Raw genomic sequence first — 16,860 nt, forward strand, 5'->3', positions numbered from 1 at the left:
AGAGGACTGGCCACCTCTGGTTCCTCTCTCAGCTTCTGCCTTTCTAGGGAGTTTTTCCTAGCCACCATGCTTCTACATCTGCATTGCTTGCTGTTTGGGGTTTTAGGCTGGGTTTCTGTATAGCACTTTGTGACATCAGCTGATGTAAAAAGGGCTTTATGAATACATTTGATTGACGTCCAATCACTTGAATTTACCACAAGTGGACTCCAAGTTGTAAAAACATATCAAGGATGATCAATGGAAACAGGATGCACCTGAGCTGTTTTGACTCATAGCAAAGGGTCTGAATACTTATATACATTTGCTGACATTTCTAAACCTCTTTTCGCTTTGTCATTATGGAAGATTGCATGTATATAGAGGGAATTTAAAAGAAGGATATAGAAAAAGTCAAGGGGTCTGAATACTTTCCTAATGCACTGTATTTTTGTTCAGTATAATTTAAAATAAACAAACAAGTAAGGCTATTATACTTTTCTTGTGATGAGTAAGTTCTATTTTCTTGCCTTCACTACATGACACAAGCTGAACTGGTTTAGCATATACCTCAAAATATTAAAATAGTTGTAACTTCCAAGCAGCAGTACAGGTTTTTTTTCAGACAAGCACAAAACTTACCATAAAGCTACTAGTTGGAGCATGATTACAAATTTGCATGTCAAACAATCATAATGTATAGAACTGAAAAGTGTCATGCTTTTGCAAGACAGATAATGTCTTTGTGGTTATTTGTGCTGGCACGATACCTAGGGTCCTTTCAGTCTCATTTTTTATTTTGGTCAGCAAATAGTGACTGCGACATGTCGCCAAATCCAGTAGGTTGTAAAATGCTACCTTTGACCACAATCTGTTATAAGAATGTTAACTATATCAGTATTACAATAATATACATACCACAATAACAATCAGAACAACTGGTTGGCTAGATGGTCTACTATTGAGTTTAGATATGGTAATGATACAGTAATAATGACAAGTAAAGTCATGAGACCTTGCGCAACCTCATGAGAAATTACTATTTTATTAAATTCCAATTAAATATCCAGAACTTCAGTGGGAACACAGCTGCATATTTCAATAGATTAATTTTCAGTGTTAAAATCCCAACATTTGTTTCAAAAACTATAATCAACTTCCAACAAGCCTCTTCCTCTGTTTAAATCATTTGTGTTAAAATAATTCAGAGCAAGTTTATTTAAAAAGCAGGTATGCCCACATTAGTGAAATTTAAAAAATGTTCTGCTTAATCTCCAGCACAACATCAACATATGTGAAAATGTGGGGTTTCTATGTTTTGTGATAAAAAAACTGAGGAAGTGTCCAATTAGTAGCTAATGATGGTAACTAATTTGTTAAAATCACACCATGCACACTGATGGTGTCATTGAAAATATTCCTATTTTTTAACAAAACAAATTTGCAATTTTCACATGTTGTTGCAGTGGTCCTCGAGATTATGAATATGAAGTTGAAAAATTGTGAAATTGTCCTTTAAGCCTGGAATGTTTAAATGTTTCCAAGATTGCTTACAGACAATCAAGTTGAAAATAAGTAAACACCTCCCAAAGAAAAAACACTGTACATAAAGGGTAAAAATACAACCACCTACAAAAGTGAAATGTTATGAGTTGGTGAACCTACAATGTGACACTATACCACCTGCAATTAGTCTGCCATCCAGCATTATTTTTTAAAGTCCCAACAAGGTACCAAAACTATGAAATAAACAAAACCGTAATTATGTTTTCTTAAAAACACTTTATGACCACTGCACAACAGAACAGTCCTCCATATTTAGCTGTGTTTTGAGCTAAAACCCTGTACCAATAATTACAAAATTGTTGATAAAAATATTCCTCTGTTAAGGTAATGGATGTTTTAGGGATAACATATGAGACTTGGGGGCCATACAAGGGAGGGGATTGGATGGACGGGAGTAGTGCTACTCAGTCTTCTCTTCTGGAGTCTCTACCTGTAAGGTGACAAAAGAGCCATTCACTGTGATACACTGAGAATCCTGAATGATTAATGCTTTTAGATGGATTTGCCTACAGAAATAGTAAGATACAACAACTAACTAATCAACCTTGGTAAAAGAAATGAGACCGTGTATCACTGATATGGCATGACATACTTCATCTGTCTTGATCTCGCCATTTTCAGTCTGGGTCTCCTCTTTAGGCTCCTCGACCGCTGCTGCCTTCGCCTTCTTCTTGTTATTTACTTCTTTTTCTTTCTGTGGGGTCAATATACATGCATATATGTCAAATTGTCTCTGCCTGGCACCTCGGAATCAAGAAATTGTCTAAACATTTAATATGGGAATGTGCCAGAAAGAGCACAATGACATATTAAACACATGATAGGCATAATTATACTTAATCATGTAAATGAGTAGATATTGAAAGCAGGTAAATATTACCTTAGCTGGCTTTTTTGGATTTGGTGATGGTTTTGAAGGTACTGGTTTCTGAAAAATACAGAAGACTATATTGGTTCTCAAAGCAATTAATTGCATACCACGAAACAGGACATAAAACACATCATAGAATTTTAAAAAGTGGTGCTTATGCCCTTTATCAAATAATCACAATTCCAAAAGGAAGCTGTAAAAAAGTAAAAATAAATGTAAAAAATAATTTACTCACCGATGACAACCGTGCAGATCTCCTTGAAGGCTAATGTAACGAAAAATAATACTACTCAAAGGTGTGTGACAACATTTCTAAAGAAATTGAATGAGGATGCTTGATGTATTTTCATAATGCAGACAATTGAATATTTCCCTATTTCAAGAATGCATTATCTTTTAACTATTGGGAGTATTTTCTCAAATAATTTGATAAAATCACCAGTGATCACCATTGAGGATTTTAATCATGGTGAAGATTACAACCTGTAGCCTATTCAACAAGGGTGATATTCAGTGTGTGTATAACTTACCTCCTCATTGACATCGCCATCAGCTCCCTGCAAAATGTATGAAAAATACATTATTTAAGATAATAGATATGCATGCTTTTGTTTCCCAACATAATATCGCTGAATATTTACTTATCTATTGTCTAAAATGAGTAACTGCAAGTTGACAAACTTACTTAGCCCCGTGCAAACATAGGCGATAGCTTCCACTTTGCCCAAACAGACAGCCTCTACTAATTCTAGACAAGCGCTTCAAATTATATGCGTTGAGTAGCAGAAGCAGTTGCACCATTACTTTTTTAAGTGGGGCATTAGTCTTCATCGGTTTTCGCCAAATGTATAAGGGGGAGGGGCAGAATCAATTGTGTTCCGCCATCTGGTGATAAGGGGGAATAGCACCCATTTAACGCGATGAACAAAGAAATCATTCAAATAATTAACATTTGCGACGGTCTTAAAATGAAATTATCGAGGATTTTTTTTTTTATTAAGTAAAAACTATACCCCCCTCGGTGCAGATTTACACGCTCTAACTGTCAAAAGGCATCCGTTTTGTTTCGCTGTGTTCGAGATGGATGGGATGGGAACTGCAAAGCATGGCTGCTTGTGGTTTCAATAGCATGGAGATCCAGTCTGGTTTCAGACAAGATTGTTTACGCCTCTTAAATAAATCGCAAAATACATTCTAAATTCGGGAAAATACGGCGATATTTGCAAACCAAAAAAATCGAATAATTATTTCAAATAGTTTTTTTTACAAGAGTGAACAAATTCGAAGGCTTCATAATATCACTGATTTATTCGGGCAAAAAGTATATCCGCATCTAAGCTCTACATACCTTTCTCTTGGGCATGTTGGAATGTAGGTTCTCTTCTTCAATTAAACTAAAGACCTATATTTTGTGATTGAGTTCACAGTTTGTAGAGAGTGATGTTCTCTTATTACTAATACTGTAGTAAACATATATATAGCACATTAAACCCAGTGGTTGGATGGGGGTGGGGATAGGTGCGGTTAAATGGTGACTGATGTTATGCTTGGCCAATCAAAGGATGGCATAAGGTGTCCCAAAAATAAAGATTTTGAACGTAGTTAATTTACGCGCCAAATTCCTAGTGAACGTGAATGAAGTATTCATGTTTTGTAACAGTATCCACTGACTGGCGCATGACATACGTTATAATGTTGCAATTGTGCAAGCATTCGTGCGCTTAACCAGTGTTGTAGTACTCGAGACCACATATTGAGTTTCTCGGTCTTGGATACAGTTGTACTCGGTCTTGACTCGGTATCGGACACGCAATTTCTTGCCGCGACCAGCCAAGTTAAACATTTATCCGCTTCTATTCAACCAGCGCATAAAACCGCATCGCCCGGCCTAATATATACACTCCTTTCTCGAAAGGTTAATATCTTAACAGCCTTTATCTATTATAGACATGTTTGCGCTGTGGCGAACCTATAGGCCTTCAGTATGTGACAAACACCAAATTGAAACTCTGCATGCAGAATTCTGAAAAAATATCCTCCATGTACAACACCAAATAATGCATGCAGAGCAGAATTAGTCCGAGCTGTTAAACTCTACAACCACCTAAAAGGAAGCGATTCCCAAACCTTCCATAACAAAGCCATCACCAACAGAGAGAAGAACCTGGAGAAGAGTCCCCTAAACAAGCTGGTCCTGGGGCTCTGTTCACAAACACAAACACACCCCACAGAGCCCCAGGACAGCAGCACAATTAGACCCAAGCAAATCATGAGAAAACAAAAAGATAATTACTTGACACATTGGAAAGAATTAACAAAAAAACTGAGCAAACTAGAATGCTATTTGTCCCTAAAGAGAGTACACAGTGGCAGAATACCTGACCCAAACTTAAGGAAAGCTTTGAACATGTACAGACTCAGTGAGCATAGCCTTTCTATTGAGAAAGGCCGCAGTAGAAGGCCGCCGTAGGCAGACATGGCTCTCAAGAGAAAAGACAGGCTATGTGCACACTGCCCACAAAATGAGGTGGAAACTGAGCTGCACTTCCTAACCTCCTGCCCAATGTATGACCATATTAGAGACAGATATTTCCCTCAGATTACACAGATCCACAAAGAATTCGAAAACAAACCCAATTTTGATAAACTCCCATATCTACTGGGTGAAATACCACAGTGTGCCATCACAGCAGCAAGATTATTGACCTGTTGCCACAAGGGCAACCAGTAAAGAAAAAACACCATTGTAAATACAACCCATATTTATGTTTATTTATTTTCCCTTGTGTACTTTAACCATTTGTACATTGTTACAACACTGTATATATACATAATATAACATTTGTAATGTCTTTATTATTTTGAAACTTCTGTATGTGTAATGTTTACTGTTAATTTTTATTGTTTATTTCACTTTTGTATATTACCTACCTCACTTGCTTTGGCAATGTTAACACATGTTTCCCATGCCAATAAAGCCCCTTGAATTGAATTGACAGGTTCGTGATTCTGTTAGGACAGCAACCGTAACACCAGCGCACTCAAGTAGAATAGTGCACTTTTTGTAAAACACAAAAAGGGCCAGTGGTATAGTGGAGGGTATACGCAGGTATAAACCTATACCATTTTTTTATTCTCCAGTGGGCATTGCTTATACTTACTTCTTAATCCCTATTTATGTGTATCAACGTAGTGTAGGTATACGATTTATCAATTATATCATTCATTCACAAAGTAGCCTACAAAATCACAAAGCACGTAAAATATATTCACATGCGCGCTGGGCACAGCCTAGTTTCAACGGAATATCATCTGCCAGGAGCAAGAGTGTGCAGCTCTCAGCTGGTTTTGGAATGGAGCAGCTGACAGATGAATGACGTCCGTAGCAGGTAGGGTACGAAAGACGTTTCAATTTATGATATCTACCAGTAAATGCTAACTAATGCAACAATGGGTATGCAAACCAGGTATTGAAAAAGTTTTATCCTAAATGTTGGTTAGTAGGCTATTTGTGATGCGCAAATAGCCTACTATCAAGGCATCAAGGTTTTGGACATGGATGGGCCTGGGTGGACAGAGGCCCACTGGGGAGCCAGTTTGATGTGTTTTAAGCATTACTGTGGATTTCGAATTTGTTTGTTTTTATTTTTCCTCAACAAAAAGTGTGATTTTGAGAGCGCAAATCTATTTATGCTAGCCCAACACAGAACGTTAGATAGCTGCTAGGAAGATGTCATTTCATGCCTTCCCCTCATCGTTTTCGGTGGCAGTATAGACTTTACGTCCGTCCCCTCGCCCCGACCTGGGCGCTAACCAGGGACGCTCTGCACACGTCAACAGTCATCCTCGAAGCATCGTTACCCATTTCTCCACAAAAGCCACGGCTTCACTACGTCAAGATCTCAGAGCAAGTAACGTCACCGATTAAAACGCCACTAGCGCGCTCCACCGCTAACTAGCTAGCCAGTTCACATCGGCTACATATACAAAGCTAGAGATGCAGATGTGATTTTGTTAGCTAGCAAGAACTCGAACGACTGTTATACAGTTAGCATATCTCTAGCATTCGCAAATTCCCTCTGGCCATCTACTCCGATTTCAGAGCACTCTCGTCTGTGTGTGCTGGAGCACAGAACTGATTAATTTACTAACATGCAACACCTGCTGAATGACAGGTCAGTAAATGTAGGGGGAAAAGTTAGTCAAGAACGCTCTAGATAACATGTAAACAGCTCTGCTACGGCAAATAAAATGGTCAGTGACGTGGTCTCTCATTTGTGTCTGGAAGTAGCAAGCTCTCCAACTTTAGCCAGTTAGCTTGGGTGCTTGGTTGGGACAAGCATGCATCGGCAGGCAAGCTGCAGAAAGAAGATGAGGCTACAGTTCCCCACCGTTTATCAGTGCAATTTTATTAACAAACTAGCTAAAAGTTTGAGGGTTTATCTAATGTTCCTTCCTTAGATTTTAGCTCATCTTGCTCTGCCTAGCATTAGTTGTTGATGTGCATAACTACCTTTTCATGATTGTATGATCAAAAGGACTGTAAAGTTACCAAATGTAAGAGGACTCCCGTGGTGTTAACATATATCCATTCAGGTTTATTTTGTGGCTTTTGGCGAATGCATTCTGATGATCTAAAGTCCGCTGTTGCAACTGACTGTAAACACAGTCCAATTCAAAGTGAATGATGGCAGGCCCATGTGGCAAATTGCTTGTTTGTATAAAGGTCTACTGTACCTCTGATTGGCTATAGCTCACCGGTCTGTGTTGACTCCAGTAGTTTGGTTTTATTCACTGCAGTGTCAATTAATTGTCCAAAAGCACAGCTGCTTTCCACTCTACACTGCTATAGAATTTTCACAACATTCTATCTAAGTCGTCGGTTGTCAGAAATGTAAGTGTTATTCTGCCTGGGTGTGTATATGAACAGATTAACATTTAAAGTGGAACTGACACACATTATTTTAAAAGAGAAAGCACACTGCAAAAGTTCCACTCACCAGATGATCATTTGAAACCTAACTTATTGTTGAAAGTCATTATTTATTTTTTTAAATTTTACCCCTTTTTCTCCCCAATTTCGTGGTATCCAATTGTTGTAGTAGCTACTATCTTGTCTCATTGCTACCGTACGGGCTCGGGAGAGACGAAGGCTGAATGTCATGCGTCCTCCGATACACAACCCAACCAGCCGTACTGCTTCTTAACACAGCGCGCATCCAACCCGGAAGCCAGCCGCACCAATGTGTCGGAGGCTACACCGTGCACCTGGCAACCTTGGCTAGCGCGCACTGCGCCCGTCCCGCCACAGGAGTCGCTGGTGTGCGATGAGACAAGGAGATCCCTACCGACCAATCCCTCCCTAACCCGGACGATGCTAGGCCAATTGTGCGTCGCCCCACGGACCTCCCGGTCGCGGCCGGTTACGACAGAGCCTGGGCGCGAACCCAGGGACTCTGATGGCACAGCTGGTGCTGCAGTACAGCGCCACCCGGGAGGCTGAAAGTCATTCTTGAAAAGGGAAAAGCTAACAAAATACCAACAATCCTCTTTGATTGCTAGCTAGACAATGGGAAAACTACTGCTCTCTATTGTGACCTGTTGGCCTTCAAGGCAGCAGAAGTTATGATACGTTTTTGTAAAAATGGTCCCACTCATTAAGTCAAAATGTGATTGGTTGAGTCCACTGTCACTCAAAATAATTGCCCTAATACAGTTGAATGGCAGATGTCTTTATCTAGTTTATGGTGGCCTAGCCAATGGCTGATTTAGCTAGATTTCTCCCCCTAGAGACCAGCAAAAGAAAAATCCTGATTTGATCTTTTTTCTTCTTCTTTAGTGTTAACCCTTTCCAACAAATATTGAAGAGATTAAATCAGATCATTGAAAATAATATAATTATAATTTTATAAATCCTTAGCCCCTCTCTGAAGGCGTAGAAGGCCCAATGTTCCCCACTGTGTTTGGGTTAGTAATAATTCATAGTGGCTCTATTTTTCCTCCACAGCATTTTCTCACTATTCTGAATGTATAAAAAAATCCATATGTTGTTCAAAATGTTAATATTTCAGAACTCTTATTATGGTGTTGATTTGACAAAATTACAATTGGACTCGCATTTTTCTGGCCCCACCTCTGTTCTTCACTTTGAAATCGGTCTCGAACACAACACTGCTCTTAACATTAAAACATTGGAAGACGGGACCAAATAGAGTCCCACAGTGGAGGTGTCATAATACCAATTAAACCCAGTGGTCAAACAGGGAAATGGTTCCAATCGTTTTTACACCATTCATTTTCCCCATTTTAGAAACACTTAAAATAAGGGCTGTGTTTCGTATAGGCTTACCCTGGCATGATGTTTTGATAACCATGTAAATCTCTCTCGGACAAGGTCACATTATTTATTTGGCTCCATTTGCGCTCATATTCGAAAATGATAATTAGCCTCAAAGTAGACATTACGCAAGACTACAAACCCCAGCAGGCTCCTGCAAGTCATCGCTAGCTGAAACCTTTGCTAAACAGGTATTAGCAGCTAACGGGTATTTTGTTTACAGGCGAATATTGATAAAAGTTACCTTGTCCGAGAGAGATTTGCACGGTTATCGAAACGTCTCGCTAGGGGAAGCCTACATGCAACACAGACCTTATATGAAGTAGTTCTAAAATCTCCGACTCTCAAATGAATGGTGAAAAAACTATTGGAACAATTTCCGAGTTTTACCGCTAGGTTTCATGGGTATTATGACTCATACTGTGGTACTCAATGACTCTGCCAAATACCCTATGAAAGTCCCGCCTACTCTCTGTTGCAGATTCGGTACTGTTTTTGAACGGGCTTCAAATTTCTATAATCAAATTCATGAAAACGTGGTCATTTACGATATTTGTAAAATTATATTCGTGGATTAATTCGTGGACCTGATGCCTTTTAATGAAGGTTTTCGATTGCGTTTTCAAAATCGAAAACCTTCGTGAAAGCCATTGGGTGTAAATTAATCCACGAATATGAATATCATGTTACATATATCTTAAATTACCATATTTTCATGAATTTGATTATATAAGCATGACGCCCATGCAAAAACAGTTTTACACCAGGAAGTAGGCGGGACGTTCATAGGATATAATCACCCGGATTTTTCATAGGCTTATTCTCTTTTCAGACAGTATATAGTATATAGTAGTTAGAAGGTTATGAGCCTATTACTATATTTTCCTTATGTCTGAGCACATCTTAGCTTTATTTCAATTATTTGAATTGAAATTCTTGAAAAATCTGTGAGGAGCATTTATTACTTATTTATAGACTATATGAATAGGATAACAAAATATTAACATAGTCAAATGTATTTGAAAATGCATTTAGAAAGCACTACAATATATAGTTTGAAGTGTTCCCAATTGTTTTCAGAGATCTGATTTCCATCTGTTGTTACGGTGTTAGAGAGCGAGAGAGAGAGAAAAAGAGAGAGAGAGGGAGATCATTTGGAGACGTCGATGCTTTGCTCACTTGGGTTTTGGGGAGTGAACCAAACAGCCATGGTAATAAAAGTCTTCATAGCATCATCCTCTGGATCGACAGCGGTAAGAAATCTTGAGTATTGAGTAAGCCTTATAGCATATTGACCGTTTATGTTCATTTTCTTGGCAAATTCAAAGTATTTGCATTAGGTGTTTCGGGCTCCTACAAATGAGCTATTGTGTTGTAGCTATGCAGACTTTATCATATTAAATGTATTAAGCTCTATGGAAATGATCTTTCTTTTCAAAGTTGTGCATGGGATGTCCCGAGCAATAGAGTAGAAGCTGGGACTGACAGCTGCACAAATACATTCGATTCTATAGTATTCTCATGCAATGAGATGCAATGCATAGGCTATTGTAATTAACCTAAAACAATGATTTGATAAAGAGGGCCTTCAATTTGGGAGATATTGATTTGTCATATGACTATTATTCTATTCATTTGTATATATTGTTAATTTAGTGTTAACACAAAACTATGATTGTATTGTATCTAAAATGCATTTACAGCACAGTATAAAATCAAAAGAGGATACATAATCACATATTTATTGTCTGTGAGAGTAGCAGTCTCTTACTCCTGCTCAACCCCCTCTGTGTCTACGAAGGTTTTTAGGAGTGAGCATGCAGACACAAGAATATTTAGGTAAAGCACTTGGTTAAACAAATGGCCTTGTGGTGAGGGTTAGGGGTCAAACTTAACTAGACTCTACCATCAGATGTTGACTCCTCCACCACAACCTTCCTCCATTTTCCTGTTTCCTGTGTGCCACCACTCCTTCCCTACATACTGCAAAACAACACGCCTAGACTAAAGGACCATTGCCAGTGGTGTTCTGTGCCAGAACAGCTGGACAGGATCAGTCTTTGGACATGTGAACTTCATACCTCACCCAATTGCATCACTCTCTAAAGAATGGTGAGGGTGGCTGAATCAGGCAAAGAGCACAATGGCTACAGAACGACTGCCTCAGCTAACCTCTGAAATATCTAGTCTGAAACGACGGATATTATTGCTTACTGTGAATTTGCAAGTCAAAACCATGACTATACAGAAATGTTGTCTATACAGGATTTTCTAGACAGGCTTCTATGTGCAGTGCAAAGTTTAGACAGAACAGAAGAGGTTGCAAGGGAACACTGGGCTCTCCTCCTACTGCCATATTTGGTCTGTGCCTGTCTTCTGAGCTGATCCTGGTTGTACAGAGGCCTTATTGGGTCCGTCTCAGTCCCCAGGCTCTCCTGTAGAATGCAGCCCAGCTGCAGAGGCTCTGCAAAGTGAATAGAGGCTTATCTCCCCATACTCCACCCTTTATTACACATCAAAACAGTATTATTATTGTATGTTTATTACTAGGGATGCACCGATATGACATTTTTGGCCGATATCCTATATTTTCCTTGCCAAAAAAACGGTAACGATAACCAATATTTAGAATTTTAATGGTCTTTTAAGCATTCTAGTACAGTTAAATAGTTACACACACATGGACGCAGAGGTCTAAGGCACTGCATCTCAGTGTGAGAGTTATCACTACAGTCCCTGTTTCGAATCCATGGGAGTCCCATAGGGCGGCTCACAATTGGCCCAGCGTCGTCCGAGTTTGGCCGGGGTAGGCCGTCATTGTAAATAACAATTTGTTCTTAACTGACTTGCCTAGTTAAAATAAAGGTTACACCCACACACCACACCACACTGACCAAAAAGTTATTTTGTTGGCATTTACGTATGTCCCAATTACCAGTAAAACATAATCAAAACCACCGAATCACTTGTTCAAAGCCTTGAGTACTTTTGCAAGTTTTAACTCCACGGTCTGTGTCGGCAGTTTTGTTGAGCAGGCGTTTCAATGTCATGACAGAGGGTATCACGTCTGCTGCAGACGCAGTTGATGAGCTTATTTCTCCAGTCAGTTGTTCGAATAGCGCTAGGAGAGTGTTCATGTTTCCACGTTTCAAACATGTTCTCAAATGCCATTGAAATGACAGCGCCGGTATGAGAACCAGCACATTCTTGAGCATGCAATACAGCTTTCCTCAGTACGAAATACTTATCGACCCACAGTGCTGTCAGACTCAGCATGCTCATTGGGCTGACATTGCTGGTCCAAATGTCAGTTGTGAAGCTAATAGCAGTGACGCCCATAGCAAGTAGCTCATAGATATGCGTTGCAACAATACTGTGTAACTCCGGTAGAGCAACATCTAAAAAAATAGTGCGTACCGGTGTTCGAACAGTCAGTGAAAGCCAACATCATCCACAACAGAGAATGGTTGATTGTCAAGGGCAATGAATTCCATTATCTTGCCGTTTGTTTACTTGTTGGAATTGTGCGCTTAGTATTTTTCTGCTTTTGTTCTGTGTAGCACTGTATTTTGTGGCGTCATTACGTCATCTACCTACGTTATATAGGTGTGCACGTCAGCTTTGACATCGGTTTTGCACATCAGCGTTAAACTAGACATCGGGCTGATGCCGATGTTGCCATTTTTAGCTAATATTGGCCGATTCCGATATGCTCACTGATACAGTGCCTTGCGAAAATATTCGGCCCCCTTGAACTTTGCGACCTTTTGCCACATTTCAGGCTTCAAACATAAAGATATAAAACTGTATTTTTTTGTGACGACATTTATTGGATATTTCAAACTTTTTTAACAAATCAAAAACTGAAAAATTGGGCGTGCAAAATTATTCAGCCCCCTTAAGTTAATACTTTGTAGCGCCACCTTTTGCTGCGATTACAGCTGTAAGTCGCTTGGGGTATGTCTCTATCAGTTTTGCACATCGAGAGACTGACATTTTTTCCCATTCCTCCTTGCAAAACAGCTCGAGCTCAGTGAGGTTGGATGGAGAGCATTTGTGAACAGCAGTTTTCTGTTCTTTCCACAGATTCTCGATTGGATTCAGGTATGGACTTTGACTTGGCCATTCTAACACCTGGATATGTTTATTTTTGAACCATTCCATTGTAGATTTTGCTTTATGTTTTGGATTATTGTCTTGTTGGAAGACAAATCTCCATCCCAGTCTCAGGTCTTTTGCAGACTCCATCAGGTTTTCTTCCAGAATGGTCCTGTATTTGGCTCCATCCATCTTCCCATCAATTTTAACCATCTTCCCTGTCCCTGCTGAAGAAAAGCAGGCCCAAACCATGATGCTGCCACCACCATGTTTGACAGTGGGGATGGTGTGTTCAGCTGTGTTGCTTTTACGCCAAACATAACGTTTTGCATTGTTGCCAAAAAGTTCAATTTTGGTTTCATCTGACCAGAGCACCTTCTTCCACATGTTTGGTGTGTCTCCCAGGTGGCTTGTGGCAAACTTTAAACGACACTTTTTATGGATATCTTTAAGAAATGGCTTTCTTCTTGCCACTCTTCCATAAAGGCCAGATTTGTGCAATATACGACTGATTGTTGTCCTATGGACAGAGTTTCCCACCTCAGCTGTAGATCTCTGCAGTTCATCCAGAGTGATCATGGGCCTCTTGGCTGCATCTCTGATCAGTCTTCTCCTTGTTTGAGCTGAAAGTTTAGAGGGACGGCCAGGTCTTGGTAGATTTGCAGTGGTCTGATACTCCTTCCATTTCAATATTATCGCTTGCACAGTGCTCCTTGGGATGTTTAAAGCTTGGGAAATCTTTTTGTATCCAAATCCGGCTTTAAACTTCTTCACAACAGTATCTCGGACCTGCCTGGTGTGTTCCTTGTTCTTCATGATGCTCTCTGCACTTTTAACAGACCTCTGAGACTATCACAGTGCAGGTGCATTTATACGGAGACTTGATTACACACAGGTGGATTGTATTTATCATCATTTAGGTCAACATTGGATCATTCAGAGATCCGCACTGAACTTCTGGAGAGAGTTTGCTGCACTGAAAGTAAAGGGGCTGAATAATTTTGCACGCCCAATTTTTCAGTTTTTGATTTGTTAAAAAAGTTTGAAATATCCAATAAATGTCGTTCCACTTCATGATTGTGTCCCACTTGTTGTTGATTCTTCACAAAAAAATTAAGTTTTATATCTTTATGTTTGAAGCCTGAAATGTGGCAAAAGGTCGCAAAGTTCAAGGGGGCCGAATACTTTCGTAAGGCACTGTATACTGTACATCCCTAATTATTATATTACCTATTTATATATCTCATCTCCTTTCTGCCTGTAGATTAAGAAGCAGCAGCAAGACATCATGGGTTTCCTAACTGTCAACAAGATTGACTTTAAGGAGTGTGACATCGTAACTAGTGAAGAAAACAGGAAATGGATGAGGGAGAACGTACCTGAGGACTTCCGACCAATGACGGGGGTCCCCCTGCCTCCACAGATATTTAATGAAGAACATTACTGTGGGGTGAGTGTTGTACTGTACTGACGCCTTCACAGTGTAGTGAAGCTTACTGTCTGAAGCTGATGAGAGGTCAAAGGACAGACAGTATGCTAGCAACTGCATAGTAAAGAAAAGTATGCTTTGATAAGCAAAAGTGCCTGGTTTATATTTTTTCTGTTCTAATTTAAGGTAGACATTCTCAACGTACTCTTTGAGAATATTGCAGCCTGGTACCTTTGTAGCAATTTGTGTAATAATGATAAATAATAATAAAGTTTATTTTAAGCGCTTTTCACGACACCCACAGTTACTTTACAAACACAAGAACATCAGCAGGGTAAAACAGATATAAAATCATGTATTCAAATAATTAAGAATATTAATATACCCAACATTAGGAAACCCCCCCCCCCCGTCCTTTTTGCTCTCAGAACAGCCTCAATTCGTTGGGTACGGACTCTACAAGGTGTCGAAAGTATTCCACAGGGATGCTGGCCCATGTTGACTCTAATGCTTCCCACAGTTGTGTCAAGTTGGCTGGATGTCCTTTGGGTGGTGGACCATTCTTGATACACATGGGAAACTGTTGAGTGTGAAAAACCCAGCAGGTTGCAGCTCTTGACACAAACCGGTGTGTCTGGCACCTACTACCATCCCCCTTTCAAAGGCACTTACATATTTCTTCTTGCCCAATCACCCTCTGAATGGAACACATACACATGCCATGTCTCAATTGTCTCAAGGCTTAAAAATCCTTCTTTAACCTCTCTTTTCCCCTTCATCTACACTGATTGAAGTGGATTTAGCAAGTGACCTCAATAAGGGAACATAGCTTTCACCTGGATTCACCTGGTCAGTCTATGTCATGGAAAAAGTAGATACTCTTAATGTTTTGTACACTCAGTGTATAAAAGTATACTAAACATAAGCACAGACTAACCAGGGAGGTGAACTAGACAGAGGATAAAAGCTAAGACAACAGAGTGTCCGGGTAAGCCTGTGTGAAGAGGTGTGTCTTTAGTGTGGACTTGAATATGTGTATGGATTGTGAGGTTCTGACATGGAGAGGGAGGGAGTTCCAGAGTTGGGGAGCTGCCCTGCCCTGCTAAAAGCCTGGTCTCCCATGGAACGGAGCCTGGTGTAAGGGAGGGTGAGGAGGCCGGTGTCAGAGGAGCGCAGTGAACAGATTGGGTGGGAGTGTAGGGGTGCAGGAGGCCAGTAATGTATGTTGGCGCCAGTCCATTGAGTGCTTTGTAGGTGAGCATGAGCAATTTGAAGATGATCCTATATTGAACTGGGAGCCAGTGGAGTTTGATGAGGGTGGGGGGGTGGGGGGGGACTCATGCAGCTGAATTTTGAATATGTTGAAGTCTGTCCAGTGTTTTGGAGGGGAGTCTGAATGGCGTTGCAGTAGTCCATGCGTGATAAATCAAAGGCGTGAATGAGGGTTTCAGCAGCGAGGTCAGTGAGAGAAGATCTGAGTCATGAGATGTTTTGAGGTGGAAGATGGCTGCCTTGGTGATGTTCCAGATGTGGGGTTCAAATGACAGAGTTGGGTCAAATGTAACACTAAGGTTCCTGACAGTGGAGTTGGAGTGGATTGTGCAGCCGTCTATTGTCATGTTGAGTTGACCCAGTCTCTTGATGACGGAGTTGAGGTCCATGAGCATGATCTCTGTTGTAATAATTTTCTGAAACATACTTAGTGAGACAGCTACCTTTTGTATTGTCGTTGCAGAATTATGAGGCCTTCTTTGATGCCCGTGAGGAGCATGCAGTGTATGCATTCTTGGGCCTAACAGCCCCTCCAGGCTCCAAGGTAAAGATCAAGGCCTTATGGACATACTACGTCTGTCAAAACCACACACAGAGGACCATACTCATGTGCAAGTTACCAGTCCATCTATTTTGAATGATTGCTTGTTTCCGCTACTACCATGTATTTCACAGCTCTGTTGCCAAACAGAGGCAATGAAGGATGACCTGCAGGTCCAGACTGTTCTGTTGGCAACTGTAAAAATTGTTCCTGTGAAATTACATACACCTTTTGGTGGAAGCATAATTACAATTGGTCTCAACCCTGGTGTTGCATCATTTTCTTAGCACTGTTTTCATACCACCCACAGGAAGCAGAGGCCTTGGCTGGACTGGAGCAACAGTAGCCGCATGGTTTTGATTAGCAGACCACAGTGCCCTCTCCTGTCATCCTCCATTCAGCTCTACAGCAGCTTGCCACTGCTCGTCTGGAAAACGTCTTCTCAGACCAATCATAGCGCTTTATTTTGTTGTGAAAGGTAATCAGAATGGTATCAAATTGACCAAATGTTGTGTTTTTTGACAATGTCTTTAAAGTGGTGACCTTGTACTGCTACAATAGTTCCAAGTCAATGCTGGGCAGTATCCCATGTTCAATATCATATTGAAATCAAGGCAGAATGAGTGCCCAAATACTAGGCATTTAGTAGATGACAAAGACATGCTTTGCACATATGAGAATATTTAATTCAATGAGATATTTTTCATGTTTGATAATAAAAGTGTTACTTTTACTACTCAGTCTCTCTTATTCTTACCCAGTTTCCT

General features: G+C 40.2%; 2 protein-coding genes across 5 annotated transcripts; one reads left to right on the forward strand and one right to left on the reverse strand.

Moving 5' to 3' along the window:
• Positions 1-1,005: 1,005 nt before the first annotated feature.
• LOC110533817 (uncharacterized) lies at positions 1,006-3,961 on the reverse strand. Its single transcript, XM_090186541.1, has 6 exons — positions 3,765-3,961; positions 2,947-2,973; positions 2,652-2,681; positions 2,426-2,473; positions 2,138-2,239; positions 1,006-1,975 (listed from the first exon to the last, which is right to left on the reverse strand). The coding sequence occupies exons 1-6, from the start codon at positions 3,777-3,779 to the stop codon at positions 1,946-1,948; spliced, it is 252 nt and encodes an 83-aa protein (XP_090042667.1). The 5' UTR covers positions 3,780-3,961; the 3' UTR covers positions 1,006-1,945.
• A 1,737-nt stretch (positions 3,962-5,698) lies between these two features.
• On the forward strand, positions 5,699-16,829 carry LOC110533818 (adapter SH3BGRL). Of its 4 annotated transcripts, none has more exons than XM_021618347.3 (4): positions 5,699-5,805; positions 14,116-14,301; positions 16,016-16,096; positions 16,404-16,829. In XM_021618347.3, exons 2-4 carry the CDS (start codon positions 14,140-14,142, stop codon positions 16,437-16,439), a joined length of 279 nt encoding a protein of 92 aa, XP_021474022.3. In that variant the 5' UTR covers positions 5,699-5,805; positions 14,116-14,139; the 3' UTR covers positions 16,440-16,829. The 4 variants fall into 4 exon arrangements, with proteins under 4 accessions (XP_021474022.3, XP_090042670.1, XP_090042669.1 ...); XM_090186544.1 differs by lacking the exon at positions 5,699-5,805 and adding an exon at positions 6,185-6,323; XM_090186543.1 differs by lacking the exon at positions 5,699-5,805 and adding an exon at positions 6,198-6,591.
• The last annotated feature ends 31 nt before the right edge of the window (positions 16,830-16,860 follow it).

This window comes from Oncorhynchus mykiss, chromosome 10, assembly GCF_057628025.1.
Source record: "Oncorhynchus mykiss isolate SJ-2025 chromosome 10, ASM5762802v1, whole genome shotgun sequence".
NCBI classification, from domain to species: Eukaryota; Metazoa; Chordata; class Actinopteri; order Salmoniformes; family Salmonidae; genus Oncorhynchus; species Oncorhynchus mykiss.